We start from the raw sequence: 12,426 nt of genomic DNA on the forward strand, positions 1-12,426 counted from the left end.
TGCTTTTAATTAATGGATTTTATTGATGATTTGGTAAAACAAATCATAACTTCAATCATTATCTCTCAGCACTAATACTTTAAATGTATATCAGGTAAATACTTTATTTTTTTTGAGAAATGTTTAATGGATCAGTAAATGTATGTGTGATTCCTCCTCAACTCAACACCTCTGCTACAATGAGTGATAGTGTGCTTTCCTCCTCCTTATTTGAAAAAGGGTTATTGAAGACAAAACTGTGAACATTTCTATATTTTGTAATATAAATTCAGAAAACTTTATAGACTGGTTTTATTAGTATTCTTAACAGCTGTGTCTGAAAGCACTTCTAAACATCTTTGGAAACTGACACTGAAGGTTTGGCCTTGGGACTTTTAAAAAGTCTTCCTTAAATCAATCCTTAAAGTTTGGTGAATCCGGGCCACAGTGTGAAAATCAATTTTAAAAACAATTGAAAAAAAATTACTTTAAAATTTAACAGTTTAACAATTTTCTCATTTCCAGTAAACATTAAAATCAATTTTGAAGTAAAACATGTAAACAATCAATAGAAAAGTTGTTATATAACTTGATCTAAAATGGACTGTTTCATTAGGTGTACAGCTCATCATTTAAATAACAAACAAAAGCACGACAGTGCAAATAGAACAACTTTCCAAAAAATGTACAACTGCTTGTAAGGTGAAGCCTGATTCCTATCAACATTTTTAATAGATTTACCAGTCCAATCTAATGGCAAGGACATTCAGAATAAAACCAATTTGTAGTAATTCATCCTGTCATGAGACAATGCATCATTTACTTGCACAAGTGCCCAGGCTCTGGGATGTACTTGGTCATTCAGAGCTTTCCCACAGCCCCAGGTTTCAGGGCATTCCACATCTCCTTGCTTTGCAGCTCAGCTACAGGGTCATCACTGTAGTCTAGGAGATTGCCGTTCCACATGCCAATACCACGCAGGCCTTGTTCCTTCACATAGGCAGCCTTTTGAGAAATGCTCTTCGGGTCGTCATACCACACCTGATGAATTTGTCCTTGATCGTCCTGGAGAAATAAATCCAAGCACTGCATTTAAAAGCAGGCTGTGTGCACACATACACTGCTCTGCCAAAGAGATTAGAGTGGGATCATCTCGCCCCCAGGGACATCACTCAAGTTCATCCCATAAGGCTGCAGACTGGCAAATAAAAGGCTATTAGGTAGACACAATGTAGAGTAATAAGTCTGTTCTCATGTTATACAGTGCCTTGCGAAAGTATTCGGCCCCCTTGAACTTTGCGACCTTTTGCCACATTTCAGGCTTCAAACATAAAGATATGAAACTGTAATTTTTTGTGAAGAATCAACAACAAGTGGGACACAATCATGAAGTGGAACGAAATTTATTGGATATTTCAAACTTTTTTAACAAATAAAAAACTGAAAAATTGGGCGTGCAAAATTATTCAGCCCCTTTACTTTCAGTGCAGCAAACTCTCTCCAGAAGTTCAGTGAGGATCTCTGAATGATCCAATGTTGACCTAAATGACTAATGATGATAAATAGAATCCACCTGTGTGTAATCAAGTCTCCGTATAAATGCACCTGCACTGTGATAGTCTCAGAGGTCCGTTTAAAGCGCAGAGAGCATCATGAAGAACAAGGAACACACCAGGCAGGTCCGAGATACTGTTGTGGAGAAGTTTAAAGCCGGATTTGGATACAAAAAGATTTCCCAAGCTTTAAACATCCCAAGGAGCACTGTGCAAGCGATAATATTGAAATGGAAGGAGTATCAGACCACTGCAAATCTACCAAGACCTGGCCGTCCCTCTAAACTTTCAGCTCATACAAGGAGAAGACTGATCAGAGATGCAGCCAAGAGGCCCATGATCACTCTGGATGAACTGCAGAGATCTACAGCTGAGGTGGGAGACTCTGTCCATAGGACAACAATCAGTCGTATACTGCACAAATCTGGCCTTTATGGAAGAGTGGCAAGAAGAAAGCCATTTCTTAAAGATATCCATAAAAAGTGTCGTTTACAGTTTGCCACAAGCCACCTGGAAGACACACCAAACATGTGGAAGAAGGTGCTCTGGTCAGATGAAACCCAAATCGAACTTTTTGGCAACAATGCAAAACGTTATGTTTGGCGTAAAAGCAACACAGCTCATCACCCTGAACACACCATCCCCACTGTCAAACATGGTGGTGGCAGCATCATGGTTTGGGCCTGCTTTTCTTCAGCAGGGACAGGGAAGATGGTTAAAATTGATGGGAAGATGGATGGAGCCAAATACAGGACCATTCTGGAAGAAAACCTGATGGAGTCTGCAAAAGACCTGAGACTGGGACGGAGATTTGTCTTCCAACAAGACAATGATCCAAAACATAAAGCAAAATCTACAATGGAATGGTTCACAAATAAACATATCCAGGTGTTAGAATGGCCAAGTCAAAGTCCAGACCTGAATCCAATCGAGAATCTGTGGAAAGAACTGAAAACTGCTGTTCACAAATGCTCTCCATCCAACCTCACTGAGCTCGTGCTGTTTTGCAAGGAGGAATGGGCAAAAATTTCAGTCTCTCAATGTGCAAAACTGATAGAGACATACCCCAAGCGACTTACAGCTGTAATCGCAGCAAAAGGTGGCGCTACAAAGTATTAACTTAAGGGGGCTGAATAATTTTGCACGCCCAATTTTTCAGTTTTTTATTTGTTAAAAAAGTTTGAAATATCCAATAAATTTCGTTCCACTTCATGATTGTGTCCCACTTGTTGTTGATTCTTCACAAAAAATTACAGTTTCATATCTTTATGTTTGAAGCCTGAAATGTGGCAAAAGGTCGCAAAGTTCAAGGGGGCCGAATACTTTCGCAAGGCACTGTATTACAAACTGTAACACCTGGTGACATCTGGACACATTAATACAGGGCTTCACAAGCTTCCACAGCTAGCGGCCTCCTGTGACACTTCATACCCAGACTGAGGACACTCATTCGCATCCATAGAAATGTCAAGCTTTGTTCTCTTACAATCATCCATAACGATTAAAGACTCAACAGTGCAACATTTAGAAGTAGTAAATGAAACTTAATACATGAAGCACATCTCCACTCTGGCACGCACTTGCCGATTCTTCCTGAGCAACATCCGAAGAATCCGACCCTTCCTCACCAACTACGCCACCCAGCTCCTGGTCCAGGCCTTGGTACTCTCCTGCCTAGACTACTGCAACTCCCTCCTGGCTGGCCTCCCTGTGTCCGCCACGCGTCCACTCCAGCTCATCCAGAACTCCGCTGCTCGCCTGGTGTTCTCTCTGCCTCGCTTCTCCCATGCAACTCCACTACTCCGCTCACTCCACTGGCTCCCGATCACCGCTCGCATCCAGTTCAAGACTCTTGTACTAGCCTACATATGCCTTGAACAGACTGCACCCAGCTACCTCCAGACCCTCATCTCTCCCTACACCCCCACTCGACCTCTCCGCTCCGCCTGCACTAGAAGACTGGCTCTACCTCCTTTACACTCCCCTGCCTCCAGAGCCCGCTCCTTCTCCACCCTCGCCCCGCAGTGGTGGAATGACCTTCCTATAGATGTCAGGACTGCCCAGTCCCTGACCGCATTCCGGCACCTCCTCAAGACTCACCTCTTCAGACAGCACCTGTAGAACTCCTCTGTTTTTCCCCCGGGACTCTTATCACCCTTCCTTAAATGCGCTTTACTTGCTCTTATCTGCCCCCTATTTTACTGCATTTAATCCTGTAATTTAGATTACTGTAATCTGTCAAGTGTTATTTAATCTGTAGTATTTTGTATTTAATTATATCCTGATGTTACTATCACTGACACTGTTATCTACTGTATTATTGAATTGTATTTTGTCATACTTGTACTTGCTAGAACCAAAGTCATTGTATTTATCTTGCTTTTAATTGTATTATTACTTGTACTGTGATTCTTGAAATGTATTTGTTTACGACTGTAAGTCACACTGGATAAGAAATAAATAATAATAATAATAATAATAATAATAATAATAATAATAATAATAATAATAATAATGAATGTATTTAGACATTAGGGGATATATCTGAGGGAATAGAGCACATGCACCTCCAATAAAAGCAGGTGATTGTAAAGAGAAAAACCAATTCAATGACATGTTTTGACTAGAAGTCTTTCTCAATGTTTGGATTCATATAATTACATGACTGGGTTGTGAAGACACTGAGAAAGACTTTGCTGTTTACACCCTAACCATTTCAAAATACATTATCTACCTGTGAGTTTTTTTTTTTTTTAAATAACTGGTAGACTATGGTAAATGTATAGTATAACTATGGAAAAGCATGTTGGAAAACTGCAAAATGATTGCAAAACTTTTATAAGGGTTGCACTGTACATGATAACATTTACAAATATGTTGTTATGTTAAAACAGCACAGTATAAGATTGCTTACCTTATAGTTGTAGTAAGGAGCTTTCTGTACATCATCCCACAGTCTTCCAGAGATGGAGCTGTTGATTTGCCTCATCATCGTGTTGTATGAGATCTGCTTCCCAGCTGCATCACTACATGGGGCACCCCGGAACGAAACCTTGGGGATTGTACACACACCCTCCTGGAAGAAAAGCATCCACACTGACTGAAGAAACCTTGGGGATTGTACACACACCCTCCTGGAAGACAGCATCCACACTGACTGAAGAAACCAGGGGATTGTACACACACCCTCCTGGAAGACAGCATCCACACTGACTGAAGAAACCAGGGGATTGTACACACACCCTCCTGGAAGAAAAGCATCCACACTGACTGAAGAAACCAGGGGATTGTACACACACCCTCCTGGAAGACAGCATCCACACTGACTGAAGAAACCAGGGGATTGTACACACACCCTCCTGGAAGACAGCATCCACACTGACTGGAGAAACCAGGGGATTGTACACACACCCTCCTGGAAGACAGCATCCACACTGACTGAAGAAACCAGGGGATTGTACACACACCCTCCTGGAAGACAGCATTCACACTGACTGAAGAAACCAGGGGATTGTACACACACCCTCCTGGAAGACAGCATTCACACTGACTGAAGAAACCAGGGGATTGTACACACACCCTCCTGGAAGACAGCATCCACACTGACTGAAGAAACCAGGGGATTGTACACACACCCTCCTGGAAGACAGCATCCACACTGACTGGAGAAACCAGGGGATTGTACACACACCCTCCTGGAAGACAGCATCCACACTGACTGAAGAAACCAGGGGATTGTACACACACCCTCCTGGAAGACAGCATCCACACTGACTGAAGAAACCAGGGGATTGTACACACACCCTCCTGGAAGAAAAGCATCCACACTGACTGAAGAAACCAGGGGATTGTACACACACCCTCCTGGAAGACAGCATCCACACTGACTGAAGAAACCAGGGGATTGTACACACACCCTCCTGGAAGACAGCATTCACACTGACTGGAGAAACCAGGGGATTGTACACACACCCTCCTGGAAGACAAGCATCCACACTGACTGAAGAAACCAGGGGATTGTACACACACCCTCCTGGAAGACAGCATTCACACTGACTGAAGAAACCAGGGGATTGTACACACACCCTCCTGGAAGACAAGCATCCACACTGACTGAAGAAACCAGGGGATTGTACACACACCCTCCTGGAAGACAGCATTCACACTGACTGAAGAAACCAGGGGATTGTACACACACCCTCCTGGAAGACAGCATTCACACTGACTGAAGAAACCAGGGGATTGTACACACACCCTCCTGGAAGATAAGCATCCACACTGACTGAAGAAACCAGGGGATTGTACACACACCCTCCTGGAAGACAGCATTCACACTGACTGGAGAAACCAGGGGATTGTACACACACCCTCCTGGAAGACAGCATTCACACTGACTGAAGAAACCAGGGGATTGTACACACACCCTCCTGGAAGACAGCATTCACACTGACTGAAGAAACCAGGGGATTGTACACACACCCTCCTGGAAGACAAGCATCCACACTGACTGAAGAAACCAGGGGATTGTACACACACCCTCCTGGAAGACAAGCATCCACACTGACTGAAGAAACCAGGGGATTGTACACACACCCTCCTGGAAGATAAGCATCCACACTGACTGAAGAAACCAGGGGATTGTACACACACCCTCCTGGAAGACAGCATTCACACTGACTGGAGAAACCAGGGGATTGTACACACACCCTCCTGGAAGACAGCATTCACACTGACTGAAGAAACCAGGGGATTGTACACACACCCTCCTGGAAGACAGCATTCACACTGACTGAAGAAACCAGGGGATTGTACACACACCCTCCTGGAAGACAAGCATCCACACTGACTGAAGAAACCAGGGGATTGTACACACACCCTCCTGGAAGATAAGCATCCACACTGACTGAAGAAACCAGGGGATTGTACACACACCCTCCTGGAAGACAGCATTCACACTGACTGGAGAAACCAGGGGATTGTACACACACCCTCCTGGAAGACAGCATTCACACTGACTGAAGAAACCAGGGGATTGTACACACACCCTCCTGGAAGACAGCATTCACACTGACTGAAGAAACCAGGGGATTGTACACACACCCTCCTGGAAGACAAGCATCCACACTGACTGAAGAAACCAGGGGATTGTACACACACCCTCCTGGAAGACAAGCATCCACACTGACTGAAGAAACCAGGGGATTGTACACACACCCTCCTGGAAGACAGCATTCACACTGACCAACAGTCCTCTTTTAAATAGTTAACTACCTTATTTTTCTCCAGCCCTGTCACAACACTACATTTAAGAGTAGTACTGTTATCCTCACACCGTTCACCACCCTTGCTGGAGGTATCCATCACACTCACACTCACATTGGATAAATGCACCTTCACCCCTTAGTCACACACTAATGGCTGTTTTCACAGACCCTGGTGAGCCCTAATCCTGGACTGCCTAATGTTAACGCATAAGTTTAATTGATGGTAGTTTTAATGTATTTAGAAATACTTACCAGGTGTTTTCACGATGCTGACTGTTGAGAACATGAGAAAAAATGCCCTGTACTGGCAGCACAATGACATTCTAATATAATGGAATGTTTTTCCTATTCATGGCTTAAGCTATTTTAACTTCAAACACTCCATCATAAATGCTGAGGTAAAACTAATAAGACACAATTACATGCATGTTTCTGCTAATGTCTTATTCACCTGTGTTGATAAAAAAAAACATCTCTTTTACCTGGGTGAATTCCAGACAAGCATAGTCATATCCATACCAGGGCACCCCCATCACAAGCTTTTTAGGGTCAATGTTCATCTTCAGGTAATCAGTATAACCTGAAGAATACAAAAGTAGTATTAGGCAAAATAATATAAAGGGGCTTTGCCATGTAAAGTGAAGCTGTCCCGTTTTATTCTGTTGTCTACCAAGCTACAGAGACAAACTGCCCAGTAGTCTTTCATTCCCTCATTCTCCGAGTGATGTTTTGGTATTTCAACTCCAAATGCTCTAAACAGTAATATATATGGAGCCAGCAGATTTTAAAGGTTACAGAATCTCATGTTATTTTGGAATAGGGAAATGGAGAGGGGAAAAAACTTAAATATCAATTTTGATATCGAATACAAACTTGGAAAGAGAATGGTCAACTGTTCTTGATGGATGACAGATATTCTTCATTTTGCTTTGAATCAGGTTTTCCATAGCAAGAGAATAAAGGTCAGCTGACTACAAGTGCCTGTATAAATATGGTGCACATCCCTTTTTTAGGAGCAAGGCCCTGTGTACTGTCAACACTAAGCTCTTCAGTTCTTCCTGCTTACCAGCCAGTGTTTGGTTGTATGGCGCATTTGCCATTGCAATGCAGTCACCCCAGATCTGGCTCTGCTCATCGTATGACATCACAAACAAAAGGTCACATGATTCAGCTATGGTTATGTAATCGTAGCACCTCTTATCAATACACCTTGGAGACCAGGCCACATCAAACGACACCTGAAGGTTAAAGATGCTACTGTTAAAAACACAATGGGGGTGGGGGTGGGGGTGGGGGGGGGGGGGACAATCAAAGGCCCAAAAAACATAGAATGTCTTACAGTCACAAAACAGGTACCTTGCCCAGTATTTTGATTTGTTTCAATAGTTTTTGGTGTCTGTGATTGACTACAGTGCTATTTTAGTTGCCACTGTTTCTACACTGGTTTACCTGGGAGCCTGGGATCTCCTCATGGAAGGCCTCTGTAGTCTCTTTGACCAGTGCAGTCAGAGCATAGTATTCTGGGGACCCATCCTGCACTTCATGCTCAATGTCAATATTGATTCCATCCATGAACTGCTTTTTCGCCAGGTCGACTTGGCCAGATATCCAAGCTGTCCTATTGGTCGGGTCAACGATGTAATCAAGGGAGACATCACCTTAAAATAGAAGTGGATGAGGGACATTACTAGAACACAGAAAGGGTGGGTGTTGAATAGCTTGTAGATTTCATTTTGACAAATATTGTTCAAGAATAAACCTCCCCATTTGAATTTGCCACTATCAGCATGTAGGAGGGTTAAAAAATAGGGACTGCCAACACTCATTCCTGTCTTCTAGTCAGTATTTTTGTTTTAATATCTCTTGGTAAGCAATGTCCCTAGTGGGCATTGTATGCACTTCAGTATGCTTTGTTTTGCTGGTAATTGGTAATTAATCATAAATGTACAGTATGTTGCCCACTCATTCCTTAAGCATGTATAGGAGTTTCATTATTTTGTATTAGTGTTACAATGCTTCCAAATCGCAAACATTGCAAACTTCCAAAACAGACATATTAATACTGCTATTTCTTTAAATACTGCTTACAAACCAGGGAAACTTTTGAAATGTGATCTTTACCTTTCAAAACAAGCCGTGCTCCTTTAGAATGGGCAAAACACAAGAGCTCTGGGTCGTATTTCCCGAAGGCTGCCACTGTTGTTACCACTGACCAGTCATAGGACTTCCACTGCTTTCCTCCAACATCAAACACGAACACCTGCAGTAATGAAGAATGTTTCATTATTTCTGAAAGCACAGCAAAAACATTTGGACTATTCAATTTGTCAATAAAATACAGCCGTTGTTAAAATCATTGAAAGAAGAAGACTTTGTCAAAACCAACTCTCGAACGGTATTTTACTATATTCTTGTCTTTAAAAGTTAAATGACATGTTTGGTCCTGATTTAATATTTGAATGGTGGCAGTATTTAAATTCGTTACTGACCAGACCAATTGAACAGACTCCCTTATTTCACAAAATAAACATTAAGAATGTTCTTTAGTGAAACTCAGATTTTTTGATTAATTGTGTCATACACTGATTCATGTATTTGGGGGATGGTCTCACACTGGATCATAGTGGTCCTGCCCAATATAGAGAGTAAAGGTATGTTTCAATAAATGTCTGCCTGCATTGCACAGTTTAGTTTAGATTTCACATAATTACTGCATTTGCAATCTGCTGGCTCCATATATATTATTGTTTAGATTAAATGGTAGCCTTATCAGTCCACAGATAGATAAAGAGAAGGAGCTGTGATACATTTTATTGGACTACAAGAGCAATAATTAATCACAAGCTTTCAAGACCTCAAAGGTCTCTTCTTCAGATTTCAGATGAAAGTAGGAATCTCTCTTTCCTACTTTCACCTAGAAGAGACCTTTGAGGTCTTCAGTTGAAAGCTTTTGATTAATTATTGTTTAGTTAGTACAATGAAATGTATCACAGCTCTTTCTCTTTGTCTAGAATCTTAATGAACTTAACACAATTAAATATGAATTATTCATTTTGTACAGTTTCAGGATCTGTTTATCTAACCGAGGGCTAATTAAATTAACTTTTTGAAATTGTGACAATTTCAACAATTCACAAAAAACTTTGCTCAAGTGATTATATATATATATATATATATATATATATATATATATATATATATATATATATATAATTAGAAGACCTACAATAGCATTCTTGGTCGTTTTATATAGCTGTTTTTACGTCTTTCAGGGGTACAATTAAATTATTTATTTTCTATAGCTATATACAGTAGTAGATGTTCTTCAAAAGAATACGGGACAAACCAACAACCTGCTAGTTTAAACTAAATATAAATTGCGCCTAATAGGATAACAATTGGAATAAAAATAAAAGCGAAAGTATACTTCTGCTTTACATGTTTTCCGTGTAATGCGAGATAGCTGAAATATCGGGTTGAATGATGTTCACTTACATCAAGTAACAGAATACTAAAAATACAGTAATGTATTTACCTCGAACTTTTTCACGTCGGTGATTTGGTTGCATAGCGATGGATCCTCACAAGGACATGGATAAGAAGACACCAACGATAACAGCTGTGCCGTCAGGAGCACAACCAACCACCCTGCCATCTTACTTAACTGTAGGCTTAGTTTAGCGGGTTCAAAGGACACCAGTAATCAGACGAAAATGACTTGTTCTCATATCGTGTAAATCAGTGAACTTCCCCGTTCCTCGTTGTGTAAAGCTTGGAATTACAACATTGTTAGACTTTGTCACCGCCTTCGACTATGGCAAGTCAGACAGGACATTTTAAGTTGTTAAAAACACTTGAAATGTAATGCAATATGTAGCACATACTTTATTTAAATACTTGGTTAATTTGATATTCAAGTTGTATTCCTTACACAAAGTCTGCACCACCTATTTATTATAACTCAGTTTCAGCGAGTTATGGCAAGGACAGCCCATTTCAATTAAGTTGATGTATTTATGTATTTATTTATTTGTATTCAGTGGTCAAAGTTGAATATTTTTCAAATGGCTGATGATGACCACTTCACCCAGTTAAATGATAAGCTAGTTTCTAGTCACATAACGCCCTCTAGCGTGCAAAAGATCAAAACAGGTTAACCAAACACTCGTACATATACAATCATTATACAAATCGGATTTATTATTATTATTATTATTATTATTATTATTATTATTATTATTATTATTATTATTATTAGTGATATGCTAGTTTTGTGTCTAATTATTCATGTGTGCAAACAACTGGAATATCATTTGTTTTATTTTTTCAACAATTAAATTCTTGATATCAACAAGTACATCAACAAAATGTATTCATGATATCGACAACATCAACACCAGCATGTCACTATTATGTTAATTATAATAACTTGGAGAAACCCTATGCTATTGTTATACTACTATTAGTATCGAAACGCACACCGTACAAACACATGCTGTACAGATTAAGTTGTCGGCAAATAACTATATCTGTAATATAGTATAGGCTTATACGTATGAAATGACAGACTTTGTCTTCTGCTTAATGCTTGTGTAGTATATTATACATTTAATTAGTAGACGTGCGCTACAAGATCTATAATCATCATCATCATCATCATCATCATAACAATAATAATGTTTGGTTAACATCGTAGTGTATCTTTTGCACTATAGAGGGCGCTATATGACTAGAAACTGGTATGTCACACGCAGAAGGCCATGTTCTAAATCAAATTACAAAACATTTGGCTTCTGGCTGATTGTTGTCTATTGGGACTCAAGCCAATACACAAACTCGCGGTATCACTGTTCTGCCTTGGTGAAAGGTAACTAGCCTGGGGATGGGGACTGAGCAGTAATGGGCCCACCTGGGTCATTTGAAACTTGTCCTGGTGCAGTAATATAAATCAGACAGTAACTGGTCTTTGGCAAGTAGTTTCCAACACTTGCCCAATGGGAGGAAGAAGTCCACAACTGTGATACAGTATATCTAGTAATAATAATAATAATAATAATAATAATAATAATAATAATAATAATAATAATAATAGTAGTAGAATTTTTAACACAACTGTGAAAAATATCAAAGAATAAGGTTTATGATTCAGTGAAACACAAAACAAAACAAAACAAAAAACAAACAGGCCAGTGGGTCTGTTTCAATAGACGACTTCACCAGGAACGTGTTACACCCTGATCAAATTAAAGAAATTATTCTTACTCATCACAAAAAAATGGAATACACATTATAGGATACTTTTTTTTTTTTTGCAGCACATACTTTTTCATCATTACTTTATCGAGAGTTTATAACTGCAACAAAGTTATAACTAATAATTATAACGAGTAATCAATTTTACTTACCTAAAAAAAGAAAACAAAGACAAAAAAACTAAAAGATGTGAAAATGCTGCTGCATTCAAAAATTTCATTTATTTGTTGAAGATAAATACTACACATGTGTAGTACATGACCTGTTGTTATCTGAGACAGCAGAGTACAAGACCTGACTGAGATTCCAGAACAACCTGACCGGCTCTTTCTATTTACCTGTGTCTGACCTGCTTGTTGGACTCTGAAGTTATTTCT

The 12,426-nt window shown here is 40.0% G+C and overlaps 1 protein-coding gene across 2 annotated transcripts; it reads right to left on the bottom strand.

Moving 5' to 3' along the window:
- ctbs (chitobiase, di-N-acetyl-) lies at nucleotides 1–10,616 on the bottom strand. Of its 2 annotated transcripts, XM_034020093.3 has the most exons (7): nucleotides 10,332–10,612; nucleotides 8,918–9,056; nucleotides 8,246–8,454; nucleotides 7,863–8,034; nucleotides 7,279–7,376; nucleotides 4,447–4,608; nucleotides 1–1,044 (listed from the first exon to the last, which is right to left on the bottom strand). In XM_034020093.3, the coding sequence occupies exons 1-7, from the start codon at nucleotides 10,449–10,451 to the stop codon at nucleotides 841–843; spliced, it is 1,104 nt and encodes a 367-aa protein (XP_033875984.2). In that variant the 5' UTR covers nucleotides 10,452–10,612; the 3' UTR covers nucleotides 1–840. The 2 variants fall into 2 exon arrangements, with proteins under 2 accessions (XP_033875984.2, XP_058887873.1); XM_059031890.1 differs by lacking the exons at nucleotides 1–1,044; nucleotides 4,447–4,608 and adding an exon at nucleotides 4,673–6,750 and having other exon boundaries at nucleotides 10,332–10,616.
- Between the last annotated feature and the right edge of the window lie 1,810 nt (nucleotides 10,617–12,426).

The sequence above is a fragment of the Acipenser ruthenus genome, chromosome 10, assembly GCF_902713425.1.
Source record: "Acipenser ruthenus chromosome 10, fAciRut3.2 maternal haplotype, whole genome shotgun sequence".
Classification (NCBI taxonomy): domain Eukaryota; kingdom Metazoa; phylum Chordata; class Actinopteri; order Acipenseriformes; family Acipenseridae; genus Acipenser; species Acipenser ruthenus.